Here is a 23,942-nt window from a genome sequence, read left to right as displayed (position 1 = left end):
CAAACCAAGTTCACATTCTGACAATAGAATGCCTCTACCTCCACACGCTGAAGGCCTAGAAGAAGGAAAGGCGTGCCCATTTCCCAGCACAGAAACTATTTACCTCAGTCTCAGCTGTCCTACAGAGGATATCCTGCTTTCAAAAAAATTATGAGGCATAGAAAGAAGCAAGGAAAAGCAAAGCACTTTTGAGACAAGGGAATTTACAGAACCAAATTCTTAGGGCACAGATATTGGAACTGTCAGACATGGAATTTAAAATAACACTGGTTGATATGTTAAGGCCTCCAGTAGAAAAGGCAGACAGCGTGCATGATTAGGAAGGACATTTCATCAGAGAGATAGACATTATAAGAAAATCAAATGAAAATTCTAGAAATGAAAAGCACAGTAACAGAGACAAGAAAGCTCATTAGTCAACTTGGCATAACCAAGGAAAGAATCTGTAAACTGCAAGATAGGCCAGTACAAATTAAACTGAAATGCAGAGACAAATGTGAAGAAATGCAGCAGAGTCTCCAGGAGCTGTGAGATGACATCAAATGGTCTGAATTTCTAATTAAAATCTCAGAAGGAGAAGAGAAAGAGAATGGGAGAGAAGAAATAATGACTAAGTATTATTAATTATAATGATAATTAATGATTATAATGATTAATTAATGATAAACACCAAATCAGAGGTCCAGGAAGCTCAGAGAACATGAGGCAAGATAATCCCCCAAAAGAAACAAATGACAGAAAAAACACCTAAGCATATCATTTTCAAACTGCCAAAAACTGAAGAAGAGAAAATATTGAAGTAGAGGAAAAAGCTCATTACAGAGGAAAAAAGAATTACAGCAGACTTGTCATTTGACCCTGTGCAAACCAAAACACAGTGCAGTGACATCTTTAAAGCACTAAAAGGGAAGAAGTTTTCAATACAGAATTCTGTACCCAGCAAAAGTAATCTTTAAAAAACGAAGGATAAATATTCTCTCAGAGGAATATTCCCTCAGTATCACAGAAACTGAGAGAATTCGCTGTCATCAGACCTGCATTATCAGAAATCCCTTAAGGAAGTTCTTAAGGCAGAGGGTATGTGATACTAGACAGAAAGTTGGATCTATACAAGAAAGTAAGTGTGTTGTAATGGAATAAATGAAAGTAAATATAAAATTCATTTGTCTAATTAAAATTTTTAATTAAAGATTTTTAATCACTCTGAAAGATAGCTGACTATAATGCAGAAATATTAGACATGAATTTGTGTTTAGAGCATATGTAAAAGTAACATTTATGGGCTTCCCTGGTGGTGCAGTGGTTGAGAGTCCGCCTGCTGATGCAGGGGATGTGGGTTCGTGCCCTGGCCGGGAGGATCCCACATGCCGCGGAGCGGCTGGGCGCTTGAGCCATGGCCGCTAAGCCTGCGCGTCCGAAGCCTGTGCTCCGCAACGGGAGAGGCCACAACAGTGAGAGGCCCACGTACAGCAAAAAAAAAAAAAGTAAAATTTATGACAGTAGCTCAAAGGTGAGGAGGGAATATACTATTATAGCATCTTTACATATGATCTGGTATAATTTACTTGAAGTTAGGCTCTGGTTAGCTAAAGATGTGTATTGTAAACCCTAGGACAACCACTGAAACCATTAAAAAGAAAAAGTATAGTTAACAGTACTATATTGTATAGTTGAAAGCTGCTAAGAGAGTAGGTTCTCATCACAAGAAAAGGGATTATGACTATGTGAGGCGATTTATGTTAACTGAACTTACTGTGGTAATCTCTTCACAATATATACATGTATCAAATCATTATGCTATACATCTGAAATTAATACAGTGTTATGTATCAATTATATATAGCTCCATAAATAAAACTATAAGTAATAAGACAATAATAGAAAATGGAATCATAAAAATATATTTAGTTAATCCAGATGAACACAGGAACAGAAGGAAAAAGAGAGGAGACAAAACTTAGAAACAGTGAGCAAGATGATAGATTTTATTCCAACCACATTAAGTGATAATTATGTTAAATGTAAATCATCTAAACATACTAAAATTTTCATCTGTCTAAACATACAAAATCATATAACATACTTTTCACTGTAAAATCATCTAAACATACTAATTGAGATAGATGTAAATTGCCTAAACATACTAAGACAAATTTTCAGATTGGATGCAAATGCAAGACCATAGTATACGCTGTCTATGAGAAACTTTGTAAAAACGTGGGTTAAAAGTAGAAGGATAGGACTTCCCTGGTGGCGCAGTGGTTGAGAGTCCGCCTGCTGATGCGGGGGACGCGGGTTTGTGCCCCGGCCTGGGAGGATCCCACATGCCGTGGAGCGGCTGGGCCCATGAGCCATGGCTGCTGAGCCTGCACGTCCAGAGCCTGTGCTCCGCAACAGGAGAGGCCACAAAAGTGAGAGGCCCGCGTACCACCAAAAAAAAAAAAAAAGTAAAAGGATATAAAATGATGAATCCTGCAAACACTAATCAAAAGAAAGCTAGAGTATTAGTATCAGGCAAAGTAGTCTTCAGAACAGAGAAAATTACGAAGAATAAAGAGGAATATTACATAATGATAAAGGGTTCACTTCTCCAAAGATATATAATAGTCCTAAATATGTGTATATTTAACAACAGAGCTTTAAAATACATGAGTTAAAAATAGATACAGGACTTCCCTGGTAGTTCAGTGGGTGAGACTCCGCACTCCCAATGGCGGGGACCCAGGTTCGATCCCTGGTCAGGGAACTAGGTCTCGCATGCATGCCGCAACTAAAGATCCCACGTGCTGCAGCTAAGACCTGGCACAGCCAAAATAAGTAAATAAATTTATTAAAAGTACAGCTATAACTGAAAGGATAAATAGACAAACCCACAATTAAGATTGAATTTCACAGCACTCCTCTCTCAGTAATCGATTGAACAAATAGATGGAAAATTAGTAAGGATATGAAAGTCTTAAACAATACTATCAACCAACTTGACCTCATTGACATTTGTAAAACAAGACTACCCAAAAATAGAATACATGTTTTCCATTGTACATGGGATATTCACCAAGACAGATGATATTCTAGGCCACAAAACCTTAATGAATTTAAAAGAATTGAAAGCATATAAAAGATGTGTTTGGATCATAATGGAATTAGACTAGAAATCAGAGATATATTTGGAAATGCTCCAAAGTATTTGGAAATTAAATAACACTCTTAAATAACTCGTGGTTCAAGGAGGAAATCACAAGGGAAGTAAAAAAGTATGTTGAATTAAATGAAAGTGAAAGCACAAGATATCAAAATTCATGGGATGCAGCTGCAGCAGTGCTTAAAGGGAAATAGAGCATTAAATGCGTACATTAAAAAAGGACATTACATTATGGATATACAACATTTTATTCATCCATTCATCAGTTGATGGGCATTTGAGCTGTTTCTACTTTTTGGCCATTGTGAATAATGGTACTATGAACGTTCATGTACAAGTTTTTGTGTGGAAATAATTTTTCATTTCTCTTAAGTACATACCTAGGAGTGGAATTGCTGGATAATATGGTAATTCCAATGGCTAACTTTTGAGCAATTGCCATACTATTTTGCAAAGTGGCTACATCATTTTACATTCCCAGCAGCAGTGCGTGAGGGTTCCAATTTCTCCACATCATTGCCAACACTGATTTTAGCTGTCATACTGGGTGTGAAATGGTATCTTATCATAGTTTTGATTTACATTTCTCTAATGATGAGCATCTTTTTGCTTAATGGCCATTTGTATGTTGTCTTGTTTTATTTTTTAAATTTTTATTTATTAAAAAAATGTTTATTTTTATATTGGAGAATAGTTGATTTACCCTGTGTTAGTTTCAGGTGTACAGCAAAGTGATTCAGTTATACATGTATATTATCTTTTGAGAAATGTCTCATTAAATTCTTTACCTATTAAAAAATTTTTTTCTTTTTTTTTTTTGTGGTACGCGGGCCTCTCACTGTTGTGACCTCTCCCGTTGCGGAGCACAGGCTCCGGACGCACAGGCTCAGCGGCCATGGCTTATGGGCTCACCGCTCCACGGCACGTGGGATCCTCCCGGACCGGGGCACGAACCCGTGTCCCCTGCATCGGCAGGCGGACTCTCAACCACTGCACCACCAGGGAAGCCCTAAAAAAATTTTGTTATTATAGAATTTTTTTTCTGTGCTACACAACATACCCTTGTTGCTTATCTATTTTATATGTAGTAGTTTTTGTATCTCTTAATCCCATCCCCGCAACTTGCCCTTCTCCTCTTCCCTCCCCCCACTGGTAACCACTAGTTTGCTTGCTATATCTGTGGGTCTGTTTCTGTTTTCTTATATTCATTCGTTTTATTGTTTTAGATTTCACATATAAGTGATATCATACAGTCTTTATCTTTCTCTTTGTCTTACTTCATTTAGCACAATACCCTCCAGGTCCATCCATGTGGTTGCAAATGGCATTATTTCATTCTTTTTATGGCTGAGTAGTATTCCATTGTATATATGTACCACATCTTCTTTATTCATCTGCTGATGGACACTTAGGTTGCTTCCATATCTTGGCTGTTGTAAATAGTGCTGCTGTGACTATCGGGGTGCACATATCTTTTTGAATTAGTGTTTCATTTTCTTTGGATATACACCCAGGAGTGGAATTGTTGGGTCACATGGTAGTCATATTTTTAGTTTTTTGAGGAACCTCCATACTGTTTTCCTTAGCGGCTGTGCCAAGTTACATTCTCACAAACACTGTACAAGGGTTCCCTTTTCTCCATATCCTTAACAACATTTGTTATTCGTCATCTTTTGATGACAGCCATGCTGACAGGTGTGAGGTTATGTCTTATTGTATTTTCCTGACGATTAGAGATGTTGAGCATCTTTTCATGTGCCTGTTGGCCACCTGTATGTCTTCTTTGGAAAAATGTCTATTCAAGCTTCTGGTCATTTTTTAATCAGGTTGTTTATTTTTTTGATATTGAGTTGATAGAGTTGTATGAACCATTTATATATTTTGGATGTTAACCCCTTATCTGTCATATTATTTGCAAGTATTTTCTCCCACTTGGTATGTTGTCTTTTCATTTTGTCAGTGGTTTCCTTGGCTGTACAAAATCTTTTAAGTTTAATTAGGTCTCATTTGTTTATTTTTTATTTATTTTTTTAACATCTTTATTGGAGTATAATTGCTTTACATTGTTGTGTTAGTTGCTGCTGTATAACAAAGTGAATCAGGAGGGCAGACAGCAGAAGCAAGAAGAACTATAATCCTGCATCCTGTGGAACAAAAACCACATTCACAGAAAGATAAACAAGATGAAAAGGCAGAGGGCTATGTACCAGATGAAGGAACAAGATAAACCCCCAGAAAAACAACTAAATGAAGTGGAGATAGGCAACCTTCCAGAAAAAGAATTCAGAATAATGATAGTGAAGATGATCCAGGACCTTGGAAAAAGAGTGGAGGCAAAGATCAAGAAGTTGCAAGAAATGTTTAACAAAGACCTAGAAGAATTAAAGAACAGGGCTTCCCTGGTGGCACAATGGTTGAGAGTCTGCCTGCCGATGCAGGGGACGTGGGTTTTTGCCCCAGTCTGGGAAGATCCCACATGCCATGGAGCGGCTGGACCCGTGACTCGTGGCCACTGAGCCTGCGCGTCCGGAGCCTGTGCTCTGAACGGGAGAGGCCACAGCAGTGAGAGGCCCTCATACCAAAAAAACAAAACAAAACAAACACCTAGAAGAATTAAAGAACAAACAAAGATGAACAGTACAATAACTGAAATGAAAAATACACGAGAAGGAATCAATAGCAGAAGAATGGATAAGTGACCTGGAAGACAGAATGGTGGAATTCACTGGCGTGGAACAGGATAAAGAAAAAAGAATGAAAAGAAGACAGCCTGAGAGACCTTTGGGACAACATTAAATGCAACAGCATTCGCATTATAGGGGTCCCAGAAGGAGAAGAGAGAAAGGACCCGAGAAAATATTTGAAGAGATTATAGTCGAACACTTCCCTAACATGGGAAATGAAATAGCCACCCAAGTCCAGGAAGCGCAGAGAGGCCCAGGCAGTAGAAACCCAAGGAGAAACACGCCGAGACACATAGTAATCAAATTGACAAAAATTAAAGACAAAAATTATTGAAAGCTACAAGGGAAAAACGACAAATAATGTACAAGGGAACTCCCATAACGTTAACAGTTGAGTTCTCAGCAGAAACTCTACAAGCCAGAAGGGAGTGGCATGATAAAGTGATGAAAAGGAAGAACCTACAACCAAGATTACTCTACCTGGCAAGGATCTCATTCAGATTCGACAAAATCGAAAGCTTTACAGACAAGCAAAAGCTAAGAGAATTCAGCACCACCAAACCAGCTCTACAGCAAATGCTAAAGGAACTTCTCTTAAGTGAGAAAGACAAGGGAAGAAAAGGACCTACAAAAACAAACCCGTAACAACTAAGAAAATGGTAATAGGAACATACATACCGATGATTACCTTAAACGTGAATGGATTAAATGCTCCAACCAAAAGACACAGGCTCACTGAATGGATACAAAAGCAAGACCCATATATGAGACCCACTTCAGACCTAGGGACACATACAGACTGAAAGTGAGGGAATGGAAAAAGATATTCCATGCAAATAGAAATCAAAAGAAAGCTGGAGTAGCAATACTTATATCAGATAAAATAGACTTTAAAGAATGTTACAAGAGACAAGGAAGGACACTACATAATGATCAAGGGGTCAATCCAAGAAGAAGATATAACAATTATAAATATATATGAACCCAACATAGGAGCGATACATAAGGCAACTGCTAACAGCTATAAAAGAGGAAATCAACAGTGACACAGTAATAGTGGGGGACTTTAACACCTTACTTACACCAATGAACGGATCATTCAAACAGAAAAGTAATAAGAAAACAGAAGCTTTAAATGACACAATAGACCAGATAGATATAATTGATATTTATACGACATTCCATCCAAAAACAGCAGAATACACTTTCTCCTCAAGTTCTCATGGAACATTCTCCAGGATAGATCACATCTTGGGTCACAAATCAAGCCTCAGTCAATTTAAGAAAATTGAAATCATATCAAGCATCTTTTCTGACTACAACACTATGAGATTAGAAATGAATTACAGGGAAAAAAATGTAAAAAACACAATCACATGGAGGCTTAACAATACGTTAATAACCAAGAGATCACTGAAGAAATCAAAGAGAAAATCAAAAAATACCTAGAGACAAATGACAGTGAAAACATGACGATCCAAAACCTATGGGATGCAGCAAAAGCAGTTCTAAGAGGGAAGTTTATAGCAATACAAGCCTACCTCAAGAAACAAGAAAAATCTCAAACATTCTAACCTTACACATAAAGGAACTAGAGAAAGAAGAACAAACAAAACCCAAAGTTAGGAGAGGGAAAGAAATCATAAAGATCAGACCAGAAATAAATGAAATAGAAACAAAGAAAACAATAGCAAAGATAAATAAAACTAAAACATGGTTCTTTGAGAAGATAAACAAAATTGATAAACCATTAGCCAGACTCATGAAGAAAAAGAGGGAGAGGACTCAATTCAATAGAATTAGAAATGAAAAAGAAGTTACAACAGACATACAGAAATACAAAGCATCCTAAGAGACTACTACAAGCAACTCTATGCCAATAAAATGGACAACCTGGAAGAAATTGACAAATTCTTAGAAAGGTATAACCTTCCAAGACTGAACCAGGAAGAAACAAAATATCAACAGACCAATCACAAGTAATGAAATTGACACTGTGATTAAAAATCTTCCAACAAACAAGTCCAGGACCAGATGGCTTCACAGGTGAATTCTTTCAGACATTTAGAGAAGAGCTAACACCCATCCTTCTCAAACTCTTCCAAAAAATTGCAGAGGAAGGAACACTCCCAAACTCATTCTATGAGGCCACCATCACCCTGATACCAAAAGCAGACAAAGATACTACAAAAAAAGAAAATTACAGACCAATATCACTGATGAACTTAGAAGCAAAAATCCTCAGCAGAATACTAGCCAACAGAATCCAACAACACATTAAAAGGATCATACACTATGATCAAGTAGGATTTATCCCAGGGATGCAAGGATTCTTCAATATACGCAAATCAATCAATGTGATACACCATATTAACAAATTGAAGAATAAAAGCCATATGATCATCTCAATAGATGCAGAAAAACCTTCTGACAAAATTCAACACCCATTTATGATAAAAACTCTCCAGAAAGTGGGCATAGAGGTAACCTACCTCAACATAATAAAGGCCACATACGACAAACCCACAGCAAACATCATTCTCAGTTGTGAAAAACTGAAAGCATTTCCTCTAAGACCAGGAACAAGACAAGGATGTCCACTCTCACCACTTATTCAACATAGTTGTGGAAGTCCTAGCCACAGCAATCAGAGAAGAAAAAGAAATAAAAGGAATCCAACTTGGAAAAGAAGAAGTAAAACTGTCATTGTTTGCAGATGACATGATACTATACATAGAGAATCCTAAACATGCCACCAGAACACTACTAGAGCTAATCAATGAATCTGGTAAAGCAGCAGGTTACAAAATTAATGCACAGCAATCTCTTGCATTCCTAAACACTAATGATGAAAACTCTGAAAGAGAAATTAAGGAAACACTCCCATTTACCACTGGAACAAAAATAATAAAGTACCTAGGAATAAACCTACCTAAGAAGATGAAAGACTTGTATGCAGAAAACAATAAGACACTGATGAAAGAAATTAAAGATGATACCACCAGAGAGATATACCATGTTCTTGGATTGGAAGAATCAACATTGTGAAAATGACTATACTACCCAAAGCAATCTACAGGTTTCAATGCAACCCCTATCAAATTACCAGTGGCATTTTTTTTTTTTTTTTTACAGACCTAGAACAAAAAATCTTAAAATTTGTATGGAGACACAAAAGAACCCGAATAGCCAAAGCAGTCTTGAGGGAAAAAAACAGACCTGGAGGAATCAGACTCCCTGACTTCAGACTATACTACAAAGCTACCGTAATCAAGACAATATGGTACTGGCACAAAACCAGAAACATAGATCTATGGAACAGGATAGAAAGCCCAGAGATAAGCACCGGTGGTCAACTAGTCTATGACAAAGGAGGCAAGGATATAGAAGAAAAAACAGTCTCTTCAATAAGTGGTGCTGGGAAAACTGGACAGCTATCTGTAAAAGAATGAAATTAGAACACTCCCTAACACTGTACACAAAAATAAAGTCAAAATGGATTAGAGACCTAAATGTAAGACTGGACACTATAAAACTTAGAGGAAAACATAGGAAGAACACTCTTTGACATAAATCACAGCAAGATCTCTTTTGATCCACCTCCTAGGGTAATGAAATAAAAACAAAATAAATGGGACCTAATGAAACTTAAAAGCTTTTGCAAAGCAAAGGAAACTACAAACAAGATGAAAAGATAACCCTCGGAATGGGAGAAAATATTTGCAAACGAATCAGTGGACAAAGGATTAATCTCCAAAGTATAAACAGCTCATGCAGCTTAATATTAAAAAAGCAACCCAATTGAAAAATGGGCAGAAGACCTAAATAGACATTTCTCCAAAGAAGACATACAGATGGCCAAGAAGCACATGAAAAGCTGCTCAACATCACTAATCATTAGAGAAATGCAAATCAAAAGTGCAATGAGGTATCACCTCACATCAGGTAGAATGGACATCATCAGAAAATGTACAAACAATAAATGCTGGAGAGGGTGTGGCAAAAAGGGAATCCTGCACTCTCGGTAGGAATGTAAATTGATACAGCCACTATGGAGAACAGTATGGAGGTTCCTTAAAAAACTAAAAATAGAACTACCATATGACCCAGCAATCCCACTACTGGGCATATACCCAGAGAAAACCATAATTCAAAAAGACACATGCACCCCAATGGTTCACTGCAGCACTATTTGCAATAGCCAGGTCATGGAAGCAACCTAAATGCCCATTGACAGACGAATGGATAAAGAAGATGTGGTACATATCTACAATGGAATATTACTCAGCCATAAAAAGGAATGAAATTAGGTCATTTTTAGAGATGTGGATGGATTTAGAGGCTGTCATACAGAGTGAAGTAAGTCAGAAAGAGAACAACAAATGTTGTATATTAACTCATATATGTGGAACCTTGAAAAATGTTACAGATGAACTGGTTTGCAGGGCAGAAATAGAGACACAGATGTAGAGGACAAACGTGTGGACACCAAGGGGGGAAAGTGGTGGTGGTGGTGGGGGGTTGGTGGTGGGATGAATTGGAAGATTGCGCTTGACATGTATACACTAATATGTATAAAATGGATAACTAATAAGAACCTGCTGTATAAAGAAATAAATAAAATTCAAAAAAATAGTGAATCAGCTATATGTATACATATATCCCCATGTCCCCTCTCTCTCGTATCTCCCTCCCAACCTCCCTATCCCACCCGTCTAGGTGGTCACAAAGCACCAAGCTGATCTCCCTGTGCTATGTGGCTGCTTCCCACTAGCTATGTTTTACATTTGGTAGTGTATATATGTCAGTGCTACTCTTTCACTTCGTCTCAGCTTACCCTTTCCCCTCCCCATGTCCTCAAGTCCATTCTCTACTTCTGTGTCTTTATTTCTGTCTTGTCCCTAGGTTCTTCAGAACCATTTTTTTTTTAAGATTCCATATATATGTATTAGCATATGCTCTTCGTTTTTCTCTTTCTGGCTTACTTCACTCTGTATGACAGAATCTAGGTCCATCCACCTGAGTACAGATAACTCAGTTTTGTTTGTTTTTATGGCTGAGTAATATTCCACTGTATATATGTGCCACATCTTCTTTATCCATTCATCTGTCAATGGGCACTTAGTTTGCTTCCATGTCCTGGCTATTGTAAATAGAGCTGCAATGAACATTGTGGTACATGACTCTCTTTGAATTATGGTTTTCTTAGGGTATATGCCCAGTATTGGGATTGCTGGGGCATATGGTAGTTCTATATTCAGTTTTTTAAGGAACCTCCATACTGTTCTCCATAGTGGCTGTATCAATTTACATTCCCACCAACAGTGCAAGAGGGTTCCTTTTTCTCCACACCCGCTCCAGCATTTATTGTCTGTAGATTTTTTGTTGATGTTCATTCTGACTGGTGTGAGGTGATACCTCATTGTAGTTTTGATTTGCATTTCTCTAATGATTAGTGATGTTGAGCATCCTTTCATGTGTTTGTTGGCAATCTGTATATCTTCTTTGGAGAAGCATCTATTTAGGTCTTCTGCCCATTTTTGGATTGGGGTGTTTGTATTTTTGGTATTGAGCTGTATGAGCTGCTTGTAAATTTTGGATATTAATCCTTTGTCAGTTGCTTCATTTGCAAATATTTTCTCCCATTTTGAGGGTTGTCTTTTCATCTTGTTTATGGTTTCCTTTGCTGTGCAAAAGCTGTTAAGTTTCATTAGGTCCCATTTATTTTTGTTTTTATTTCCATTTCTCTAGGAGATGGGTCAAAAAAGAATCTTGAAGCTGTGATTTATGTCATAGAGTGTTCTGCCTCTGTCTTCCTCTAAAAGTTTTATAGTGTTTGGCCTTACATTTAGGTCTTTAATCCATTTTGAGTTTATTTTTGTGTATGGTGTTAGGGAGTGTTCTAATTTCATTCTTTTACAGGTAGCTGTCCAGTTTTCCCAGCACCACTTATTGAAGAGGCTGTCTTTTCTCCATTGTATATTCTTCTCTCCTTTATCAAAAATAAAGTGACCATATGTGCGTAGGTTTATCTCTGGGCTTTCTGTCCTGTTCCATTGATCTGTATTCCTGTTTTTTGTGCCAGTACCATATTGTTTTGATTATTGTCACTTTGTAGTATAGTCTGAAGTCCGGGAGCCTGATTCCTGCAGCTCCATTTTTCTTTCTCAAGATTGCTTTGGCCATTCGGGGTCTTTTGTGTTTTCTTAGAAATTGTGAAATTTTTTGTTCTAGTGCTGTGAAAAATGCCATTGGTAGTTTGATAGGGATTGCATTGAATCTGTTTATTGCTTTGGGTAGTATAGTCATTTTCACAGTGTTGATTCTTCCAATCCAAGAACATGGTATATCTCTCCATCTGTTGGTATCATCTTTAATTTCTTTCGTCAGTGTCTTATAGTTTTCTGCATACAGGTCCTTTTTGTCTCCTTAGGTAGGTTTATTCCTAGGTATTTAATTTTTTTTGTTGCAGTGGTAAATGGGACTGTTTCCTTAATTTCTCAGAGTTTTCAGCATTAGTGTATAGGAATGCAAGAGATTTCTGTTCATTAATTTTGTAACCTGCTGCTTTACCAGATTCATTGATTAGCTCTAGTAGTGTTCTGGTGGCATGTTTAGGATTCTCTATGTATAGTATCATGTCATCTGCAGTGACCGTTTTACTTCTTCTTTTCTGATTTGGATTCCTTTTATTTCTTTTTGTTCTCTGACTGCTGTGGCTAAAACTTCCAATACTATGTTGAATAATAGTTGTGAGAGTGGACAACCTTGTCTTTTTCCTGATATTAGAGGAAATGTTTTCAGTTTTTCACCATCGTGAACCATTTTGCTGTGGGTTTGTCATATATGGCCTTTATTATGTTGAGGAAAGTTCCCTTTATGCCTACTTTCTGGAGGGTTTTTATCATAAATGGCTGTTGAATTTTGTCAAAAGCTTTTTCTGCATCTATTGAGATGATCATATGGTTTTTTTCCTTCAGTTTGTTAATGTGGTTATAGCACTGATTGATTTGCATATATTCAAGAATCCTTGCCTTCCTGGGATAAACCCCACTTGATCATGGTGTATGATCCTTTTAATGTGCTGTTAGATTCTGTTTGCTAGTATTTTGTTGAGGATTTTTGCATCTATGTTCATCAGTGATATTGGCCTGTAGTTTTCTTTCTTTGTGACATCTTTGTCTGATTTTGGTATCGGGGATAGTGGCCTCATAGAATGAGTTTGGGAGTGTCCCTTCCTCTGCTATATTTTGGAAGAGTTTGAGAAGGATGGGTGTTAGATCTTCTGTAAATGTTTGAGAGAATTCACATGTGAAGCCATCTGGTCCTGGGCTTTTGTTTTTTGGAAGATTTTTAATGACAGTTTCAATTTCAGTGCTTGTGATTGATCTGTTTATGTTTTCTATTTTTTCCTGGTTCTGTCTCAGGATTTTGTGCTTTTCTAAGAATTTGTCCATTTCTTCCAGGTTGTCCATTTTACTGGCATATAGTTGCTTGTGGTAATCTCTCATGATCCTTCGTATTTCTGCAATGTCAGTTGGTACTTATCCTTTTTCATTTCTAATTCTGTCTTCTCCCTTTTTTTCTTGATGAGTCTGGCTAATCGTTTATCAATTTTGTTTATCTTCTCAAGCAACTAGATTTTAGTTTTATTGATCTTTGCTATCGTTTCCTTCATTTCTTTTTCATTTATTTCTGCTCTGATCTTTATGATTTCTTTCCTTCTGCTATCTTTGGGTTTTTTTTGTTCTTTCTGTAATTGCTTTAGGTGTAAGTTTAGGTTGTTTATTTAAAATTTTTCTTGTTTCTTGAGGTGTGATTGTATTGCTATCAACTTCCCTTTTAGAACTGCTTTTGCTGCATTCCATAGATTTTGGGTTGTCATGTGTTCATTGTCATTTTTTTCTAGGTATTTTTTGATTTCCTCTTTGATTTCTTCAGTGATCTCTTGGTTATTTAGTAGCATAATGTTTAGCCTCCATGTGTTTGTATTTATTACAGTTTTTTTTCCTGTAATTGATATCTAGTCTCATAGCATTATGGTCGGAAAAGATAACTTGATAAGATTTCAGTTTTCTTACATTTACTAAGGCTTGATTTGTGACCCAAGATATGATCTGTCCTGGAGAATGTTCCATGAGAACTTGAGAAGAAAGTGTATTCAGTTGTTTTTGCATGGAATGTCCTATAAATATCAATTTAGTCTATCTGGTCTATTGTGTCATTTAAAGCTTGTGTTTCCTTATTTATTTTCTGTCTGGATGATCTGCCTATTGGTGTAAGTGGGGTGTTAAAGTTCCCCACTGTTTTTGTGTTACTGTCGATTTCTCCTTTTATGGCTGTGAACATTTGCCTTACGTTTTGTGGTGCTCCTATGTTGGCTGCATAAATATTTATAATTGTTAGTTTTTCTTCTTGGATTGATCCCTTGATCATGATGTCATGTCCTTATCTCTTGTAACATTCTTTATTTTAAAGTATTTTATCTGATACGAGTATTGCTACTCCAGCTTTCTTGTGATTTCCATTTGCATAGAATATCTTTTTCCATCCCCACACTTTCAGTCTGTATGTGTCGCTAGGTCTGAAGCAGGTTTCTTGTAGACAGACAGACATTTAAATGTCTTGTTTTTGTATCCATTCAAACAGTCTTTGTCTTTCGGTTGGAGCATTTAATCCATTTACATATAAGGTGTTCTGTGATATGTATGTTCCTATTACCATTTTCTTAATTGATTTGGGTTTGTTTTTGTTGGTCTTTTTCTTTTGCGTTTCCTGCTTAGAGAAGTTCCTTTAGCATTTGTTGTAAAGCTGGTTTTGTGGTGCCGAATTCTCGTAGTTTTTGCTTGTCTGTAAAGCTTTTTATTTCTCCATTGAATCTGAATGAGATCCTTGCTGGGTACAGTAATCTTGGTTGTAGGTTTTTCCCTTTCATCACTTTAAGTATATTCTGCCACTCCCTTCCGGCTTGCAGAGTTTCTCCTGAAAGATCAGCTGTTAACCTATTGGGGGTTCCCTTATATGTTATTTGTTGGTTTTCCATTGCTGCTTTTAATATTTTTTCTTTATAGTTAGTTTTTCATAGTTTGATTAATATGTCTCTTGGTGTGTTTCTCCTTGGATTTATCCTGTATGGGACTCTCTGCACTTCCTGGACTTGATTGACTATTTCCTTTCCCATGTTAGGGAAGTTTTCAACTATAATCTCTTCAGATATTTTCTCAGTCCCTTTCTTTTTCTCTTCTTCTTCTGGGGCCCTTATAATTTGAATGTTGGTGCATTTTATGTCCCAGAGGTCCCTGTGACTGTCCTCAATTCTTTTCATTCTTTTTTGTTTATTGTGCTCTGCAGTAGTTATTTCCACTATTTTATCTTCCAGGTCACTTATCCGTTCTTCTGCCTCAGTTATTCTACTATTGATTCCTTCTAGAGAATTTTTAATTTCATTGTTCATCATTGTTTGTTTGCTCTTTAGTACTTCTGGGTCCTTGTTAAGCGTTTCTTGTATTTTCTCCATTCTGTTTCCAAGATTTTGGATCATCTTTACTATCATTACTCTGAATTCTTTTTTAGGTAGACTGCCTATTTCCTCTTCATTTGTTTGGTCTGGTTGGTTTTACTTTGTTCCTTCATCTGCTGTGTATTTCTCTGTTTTCTCATTTTGCTTAACTTACTGTGTTAGGGGTCTGCTTTTTGCAGACTGCAGGTTCATAGTTCCCATTGTTTTTGGTGTCTCTCCCCAGTGGGTAAGGTTGGTTCAGTGGGTTGTGTAGGCTTCCTGGTGGATGGGACTGGTGCCTGTGTTCTGGTGGATGAGGCTGGATCTTGTCTTTCTGGTGGGCAGGACCGTGTCCGGTGGTGTGTTTTGGGGTGTCTGTGAACTTAGTATGATTTTAGGCAGCCTCTCTGCTAATGGGTGGGGTTGTGTTCCTGTCTTGCTGGTTGTTTGGCATGGGGTGTCCAGTACTGGAGCTTGCTGGTCGTTGAGTAGAGCTGGGTCTTAGCGTTGAGATGGAGATCTCTGGGAGAGCTCTCTCCCATATTATGAGAGGCCAGGAGGTCTCTGGTGGACCAGTGTTCTGAACTTGGCTTTCTGACCTCAGAGGCTCAGGCCTGGCACCTGGCCAGAGCACCAAGACCCTGTCAGCCACACAGCTCAGAAGAAAAGGGAGAAAAGAAAAAACAGGAAGAAACAGAAGTTATTAAAATAAAAAAGTAATTAAAAAAAGAGCAATTAAACAAATAAATCCACCAATGATAGCAAGTGCTAAAAACTATACTAAAAAAAACCGGACAGACAGAACCCTAGGACAAATAGTAAAAGCAAACCTATACAGACAGAATCACACAAAGAAGCATATACATACACACTCACAAAAAGAGAAAAAGAAAAATATATAAAAAAAGGAAGAGAGCACCCAAATAAATAAATCTACCAATGATAATCTCTAAATACTAAACTAAGATAAACATAAAACTAGAAACAAATTAGATGCAGAAAGCAAACCCCAAGTCTACAGTTGCTCCCAAAGTCCACCGCCTCAGTTTTGGGATGACTCGTTGTCTATTCAGGTATTCCACAGATGCAGGGTACAGCAAGTTGATTGTGGAGATTTAATCCGCTGCTCCTGAGGCTGCTCGGAGAGATTTCCCTTTCTCCTGTTTGTTCGCACAGCTCCCGGGGTTCAGCTTTGGATTTGGACCCGCCTCTGCATGTAGGTCGCCTGAGGGCATCTGTTCTTTGCTCAGACAGGATGGGGTTAAAGGAGCAGCTGATTCGGGGACTCTGGCTTACTCAGGCCAGGGGAGGGAGGGGTACCGAATGCGGGGCAAGCCTGTGGCGGCAGAGGCCGGCAAGACGTTGCACCAGCCTGAGGCGCGCGTTCTCCCAGGGAAGTTGTCCCTGATCACGGGACCGTGGCAGTGGCGGGCTGCACAGGCTCCCGGGAGGGGAGGTGTGGATAGTGACCTGTGCTTGCACACAGGCTTCTTGGTGGCTGCAACAGTAACTTTAGCGTTTCATGCCCGTCTCTGGTGTCCACGCTGATAGCTGTGGCTTGTGCCCGTCTCTGAAGCTTGTTTAGGCGGTGCCCCTCTCCTTGTGCACCTTTTTAGGAAGTCTGAGGTCTTCTGCCAGCATTCAGTAGGTGTTCTGTAGGAGTTGTGCCACATGTAGATCTATTTTTGGTGTATTTGTGGGGAGGAAGGTGATCTCCACATCTTACTCCTCTGCCATCTTGAAGGTCCTATTATAGAATTTTAAAGAGTTCTTTATTCTGGATACAGGTCTGTTAAAAGAGTTATGTTTTGTGAATATTGTCCATTCTGTGAGTTGTCTTTTCAGTTTCTTGTTGGTGTGCTTTGAGATACAAACGTTTTTAATCTTGATGAGGTACAATTTATGTATTTGTCTTTTTGTTGCTTGTGTTTCTGTGTCATATCTAAGAAACCATTCCCTATTCCAACAACACCAATATTTACTTATGTTTTTTCTTCAAAGAGTTTCTGTTTTAGCTCTTATATTTAGATCTTTGATCATTTTGAATTAATTTTTGCATATAGTGTGAGGTGTAGGTCGTCATATTTATTAGTATGCTGTAATACGTATACTGTATGTATGACTCAGCCGTACCACTTTTAGGTTTCTACCCAAGTTCACTCAAAATCCATGTACATATCAACTTTATTCATAACAGCCAAAACATGGAAACAACTCAGATGCCCTTTAACAGTCCCTTCATTGCCCCCAAGTGTGGTACATCCTTACAATGGAATACAGCTTTGCAATAAGAAGGAATGAAGTACTGACATGCCCAACAACATGGATAAATCTCAGATGAGTCATGCTTATTGAAAGCAGCCAGATTCATCTGCCTTCCTTAAAGGCATTAACACTCAGAAATAAGAGATGATAGACCTCAGAGGATGATGGTAACTATGACAGATATAGATAGTGCTTTTTCCTCTGCAGGCATTATTCTCAGTGCCTTATAGATATTAACTCATTTTATCCCCACATCTTTATGAAATACATATTATTATCCCAATTTTACAGGTCAGGAAACTGAGGCAGAGAGGTTAAGTAACTTCTCCCATGTGACATAGTTAGTAAATAGTGTCACCGGGTTCCACATCCAGGCCCTCTGTCGCCACAGTCTGTACTATTCTGCTAGTTTTGTATTTCATAGGAAAGCTTTGGGTGTAGCCAAAATATGAATGAGTTATTTGGGAATTTAAGCAAAGCCTTATTAATGAATTTGCTTATTTTCTTTCCTTCTCTGGCATACTTTCTGTTACACAGTTTTCATTCTTAGCTCAATTAGGACAGGGTTCCCTTCAGTTGAAAGGGTCAAATCTGAGTTTTAAAATTCTAGCCTTTCTTTTCTGTTAAAAGATAGCAGATTTTAAAACAATTCCTATTTTATTTACCCTTATAATTTAGAGCCTGACTGACTTTCATGATACTTGGAGATAATCTCCTAAAACAAATCATTTGTCTTTAAATTTCATGTCCCCTAATCATTTGCTGTTTTCAAAAAAATAAAAGTGATTGCTAGAAAAAGAGACTAGGATGCCTAGATCTTGGTTTCAAAATACCATTCTCCAGTAAAAGGAGTCAGGACTCCTTGGCGAAGAGCTGATTCCAAGTTTGGGGAAATGCAAGATGAGCTTGGAACATGTTTTGGTACCAGAAAGTAAGAAAATGCTCAAAAAACCCCCAAACAACAAAAAAGGGAAGCAAGTCAAAAGGAGCCAGGGACAATTTGAAGGGACTCAATGACCAAAGCCAGGATATTTGAACAAGAAAATAAATCATGATAGTAATGGGTTATAATCCATGAAATAAAATAAATATCCATGAATCCATACTAAGTTAACAATTGAATAAATAGATTGGCTCGAGAATCTGATCCATTTGTTCAGTAGTCTTCCTTATAGAATCCTAATCCATCCGCATGAAAGGAATGACGGAAGTAACATGCCGTTAGGCAAACCTACAAGTATCGGTTGTTGTAGGCACGAGCCATCAGTGGATGCTGAAATTAGTGAGCTAACGTGTGCTGAGAAACAGGGTGTTTAGGCATAGTCTCAGTAGATCTCCCCACAGGGTGCTTATTAATTACAAAGGGAAAAATAATAGCTTCATGGTGGAGAAATCTGACAGACACCACCTTAACCAGTGATCGTTCTGACAGCCCCAGTAATAAGCCATGTGAACATCATGGACCCTTGATGTTAGGTCCTGAGAAGGGCACAATGTCTTCTCTGTGATGTTCTTGCCCAAAATGTATAGCCTCAATTTAATCACAAGGAAATAGCAGACAACCGCACATTGAGGGCCGTTGTATAAAATAACTACAGAAACTCCTCAGAAGTGTCATGGTCCTGAGAGATGAGGAGACACTGGGCACACTTAGAGCCTGGAACAAGGAGACACGGCAGCTAAACACAGTGGGATCCCAGGTGTGGTGCCGGACCAGGACGACCAGGACGGGGACGCAAGTGCTAAAACTGGTGACATGTGAATAAGATCTGTAGGTTAGTTAATAGGCTTGTATTATTAGTTTAGATAATTTTACTAAGATCATATACAGTGTTAACATTAGGGAAAGCTGGGCAAAACCTGTACTGGAGTTCTGTGTACTAATGTTGCAACTCTTCTGTTAATGTAAAATTATTTTAAAATAAAAAAGTTGAAAAAATGTAAAAAGAAAACAGATACTCTGTGATGCCCAGAGAATAACATTTCATACGTTCAGTGATCAAATTGTTGAGGATGTGCTAAATTCAGTGCCAACCATAGTAGGAAACTTACAAAAAAAAATATCCGCTCCGAGGAGCTTATAGCCCTTCAAGGGGCTGAGAAAGTCATGCAAACAATTGATTGTCATCTGTTAACTGATTTCTGTAATCTATGCAGATGAAAGTTCAGGGAGCATATAGGAAAAAGAACTCTTAATGTATTGAAAGAAATTAAAAAAAAATTTTTTTTCTTTTTAATTTTATTTTTGCGGTACACGGGCCTCGCACTGCTGTGGCCTCTCCCATTGCGGAGTACAGGCTCCGGACACGCAGGCTCAGCAGCCATGGCTCCACGGGCCCAGCCGCTCCGCGGCATGTGGGATCCTCCTGGACTGGGGCACGAACCCGCATCCCCTGCATCGGCAGGCGGACGCTCAACCACTGTGCCACCAGGGAAGCCCTAAAAATTTTTTTATTTAGAGATGTTTTGGATTGAAATAACTTTGTGCCCAGGTTGAATTCTTTGTAGTAGATTGTCATTTTTGCATTTGGTCACCGTCAGCAAAAACCTTTCTGTGTGTGGCAGAAAACAGATTTCCTAAGTATCACTGGAGCCCCAGCCGTTAGAGCATCATTTGCTTCATGTAATACGTATTGAAATAGGAAAGAGGAGAACAGTCTGGTCCAGCACAGTATCTCATGCCTACTTTGTTTACAGCTTGTGAATGGACCCCTCTCCATTGTCACTTTTTATCTGAAAGTAAGGCAGGGGGCGGTGCCGGCGCCACCTGGATTAGGCCTCCGGGATGCCATGCCACGGAGGAGGGTGGGGATGGGGGTAGGTGGTGTTGCAGTGTGAGTGGGCGTGCGCATGCGCTTGCAAGAGAGGGCTCTGGGGAGCAGGGGCCCAGCCCCCAGCCTCAGGGCACCCAGTGAACTTGCCTCTTTCACCATCCAGAGTATACAAATGTCTTATGATTTGCCATCATAAGACATTTTTTGTGTGTTGGAAAGTAGATGTTAATAATGAAGTGAAACCTGGTTATTTGAGCCTCTCTTTAGGGACAGAATTTAAGATGCATTTGAGTTTCATTCTGGACATGTCCCAATTGTGATCTCTTTTGGTTGCAGAAATGGTGGTGTGGCAAAGGGGCCGGGGTCTCTAAGAACAAGGAGTAGGCTGGATGGAGGGCCTTTCTCCTTTGTCTTCCAGGGCATGTGAGACAGTGTTACTGTCTCAGTATTCCTCCCCTCACTTTTATCACCTCTTAGTCACCCATCCCCCATTTGTTTGATTTCAAAAGGCCTTTTTTGCAAATAGGCTGTTGTAACTCCTCCGTATAAAACTTTGGTTCCTCATCTCCCTGTTTCTCTTTTCCTGTAGGAGAGGAAGTGGGCTATACTGAGCTCATGAGAGATGATCAGGAATTTGAACTATTTCAATGGAGAACTGATTTCTGGGATTAAAGGAGAGGGTCAACTGCCTTTCTTCCCAGGAAAGCTGGGAGGCTCAATCACATGGCCTTCATTTATAGGCTCTAAAAATAGAGCAGTGCTGATCTGGTCTGTAGGGATGCAGTTCGTGTTCCCAGGCCCTTCTACTGCTGTGTCCAGCATCTGAATGTTCCTGTCTTCCTTTGTTTTTATAATGAAATCTCAGATGTGCTCATTGAGATCAGAGGAGATAATATCGAAGCCTGATTTCGATCACACTGAGATGCTATAGCTTGTAAACATCTGTTGTACAGTAACTACTGTCTTGTTGGCACAGAGTTTCAGAAACTGTGGAGGAGTGTCACTGTGGATTCAATGGATGAGGAGAAAATTGAAGAGTATCTGAAGCGGCAGGGTATTTCTTCCATGCAGGAATCTGGACCAAAGAAAATGGTACGTACTCTCTAGAAGAAAATGTAATCCTCTGCTCTTTGAACTGTTAGCCTGCGTCCTGTGCAGCTCTCGGAAGAGCAGGTAGGTAGTTAGTTCTCCCTTCCAGTTTTTTCTGTGTCCTAATCCTGTGACCTTGGTCAGATGCATTCAGATCACGTCTGGTGTACTGAGGGCCAGCGGATCTCTTTGCCCTCAGGGGCTGCTCGCCAGGTATGAGAGCCTCCCTGACAGGCTGCCTGCGCTTAAGCTCCAGCCATAGGGCGTGCAGTGCCCATGTGTTGTGCTCCCAGTTTCTGCCAGGGGCTTGCTTCATCGTTCTGGCCTTTATGGTCTTCACCCCACCCCCCACCCCTCTTGCTCCCGGAGCCCGGTGGTCTCGGTGCCTGGCTTTGCCTTAGCCCTGATCACACTGAATTATCTTTGACTTTCAGATCCCTTAGGAACCAGATATTACTGTCTTTATAGCCCCCAAATCCTGCTCATTGGAGGGATTTGTAATTGAATGAAGACCTGTGAATTCCTTTACCAGCTAACCAGCTCTCTGCAGCCCAGGGTCAAAGCCAGGATGAGAAGTATTTCACTACCACCCCCCTTCCCTGTCCACCATCGTGCCTTTGTAGCTTGACTTGTTTGTGACTGTGTTTTATTCAGTGAAGTTTTAGGACTCCTTTAAAAGGGAAAATTTATTGCCAGTGATCTCCAAGAATTAGTGTGATTGCAGCACTTCATGGTTTCCCGTCATTGCTTAGTTTGTTAATATTATGTGATATTAGTATTTCAGGTATACAGTGAAGAAAAGAGGATAATATTTAACAAATCTTTCTGTGTTCATCCACTTCCCAGTTTGCCCATATCTCTATATTTTGCTGTATTTGCTTCAGGTCTTTGTTTTATTGGTAATTAATGGTGGATACAATTTTAAACCTGATAATAGAGATGAAAAACAAAAGAGATTTACTGTCTCTCTTTTTACCCACTTCATGCCTACAATAGTTCTGGTTAGTTTTCGTGCCAGCCCATTTATTCCAGGTGGAGGTATGCACTTCACTGTAACAGAAAGCCCTGGTTTGTGTTTTAGAACAAGGATTGTGTGGATTGGTGTGTGTGAGGCTGGGCTGCAGAACAGAAAAAAGGTCACAAACCCTGCATCTCTTTGCTGTTGGTTTCTGGGGCATCTTTTGTAAATCCTCCCCATATTACCGCTCCGAGCAGCCATTGTTTCTAACCGTCTTTACCTTTTCCTGTAGGCTCCTATTCAGAGAAGGAAAAAGCCAGCTTCACAGAAAAAGCGACGGTTTAAAACTCACAATGAGCACTTGGCCGGGGTGCTGAAGGACTACTCTGACATCACTCCTGGCAAGTAGTGGACAGTTTTGTCTGAGAGCAAAGAGTTACAAAGTCAAGATCTTCCTTGTTGACGCTGGGATCTGAAGACTGACCGTCTTCCCATTCTACTTCTTAGGACCGAGGACAGGAGCAGTTCAGTTTACAGAACTAGTGCAAATTACCAAACTTGAAGCTTATTTTCATTAATGGGCTAATGAGAAATGTTATGTCCCCTGTTAACCTCCTTCTTGGGGGAAAGGCGCTCAGCATGGCATGCAGGTGACTTTGCTATTTATCTCTACTTCTAAGTGGTTCCTGGTTCCATTTTCCTTTTCATTACCTTAGAACAGGTTTGCCGATAGTCTTGAATGCAGTATTTGTTTATTCCAAAAGAGCATATTTATAATAAAATCGTTGTAGAAGGAGCTCTGAGATGTCAGTGAGTTCAGTTTGCTTCTTTCCATTCTTGGCAGTGACGGGTGGCAGCTTGTCTTTGACTCCCACAGGTGGTGTCTGGAATGCTGTTGGGAGACCGAGGTCTGGGCTGCATTGCTGAGCGTGTGGATTTCACAGTTGGAACCCAAGGTGTGCCTCTTGGTAGCAGGTGAAGCAGTAAAGGTACACTACATGTGATTTTTTAATGCTTGCTTTTAAAAGGATAAATCAGTATTTAGCCTCTTGGATTTCGCAAGTCATGTTCTCATGCCATCTCCAGCAAGGATGAAGACATGACTGTGTCCCAGCCCTGATGGGGCTTGGCCCTGAGGTTCTTCTTTCAGAGACTCCCTCTGTCTCCCAATCACTGGCTGAGCTCAGGAGAGCTGCTGTCACACATGTGGGTTAAGAGTTGTGGTGACTTTTGGGGAAATCTGTGGCCATTCCATCATTCTATGGTAAACTACCCATTTTCCTTATCTGTGCTTGTTTTATGGTCTGTGGTGGCCCTTCGGGGTGATTGTTATGGTTCTCATATCACATCGTGGTAGATTATAAAAGCAAGGTTTGGTGTTCTCAAAAAAGGTATGATGATAGCCCAAAGCAGTAAGTACTTTGTGCAGATGACAAGGAGCCTTTTTGCTGTTTTTTATCCTTTTTGTTTACTTCTCATCCATTTTCAGTGTCATCCTATTTCAGTGTCATCTTACCTCTTTCTTAGATCC

The 23,942-nt window shown here is 39.2% G+C and overlaps 1 protein-coding gene across 2 annotated transcripts in view; it reads left to right on the top strand.

Annotated features, from left to right (window-relative positions):
• Window positions 1-23,214, top strand: part of GTF2E2 (general transcription factor IIE subunit 2) — a 68,652-nt gene extending 45,438 nt beyond the window's left edge. Inside the window, exons 7-8 of one of the 2 annotated variants that reach the window (XM_032618433.1) lie at window positions 21,341-21,456; window positions 22,704-23,214. In XM_032618433.1, the coding sequence (XP_032474324.1) occupies window positions 21,341-21,456; window positions 22,704-22,820 (233 nt within the window). In that variant the 3' untranslated portion in view covers window positions 22,821-23,214. Of the gene's footprint in view, window positions 1-4,011; window positions 6,128-21,340; window positions 21,457-22,703 lie in introns of those variants that run through there. The other variant, XM_032618432.1, reaches the window with a different exon arrangement.
• The last annotated feature ends 728 nt before the right edge of the window (window positions 23,215-23,942 follow it).

The sequence above is a fragment of the Phocoena sinus genome, chromosome 21 (genome assembly GCF_008692025.1).
Source record: "Phocoena sinus isolate mPhoSin1 chromosome 21, mPhoSin1.pri, whole genome shotgun sequence".
Lineage (NCBI taxonomy): Eukaryota > Metazoa > Chordata > Mammalia > Artiodactyla > Phocoenidae > Phocoena > Phocoena sinus.
This window is presented reverse-complemented; position numbering and strand designations above follow the sequence as displayed.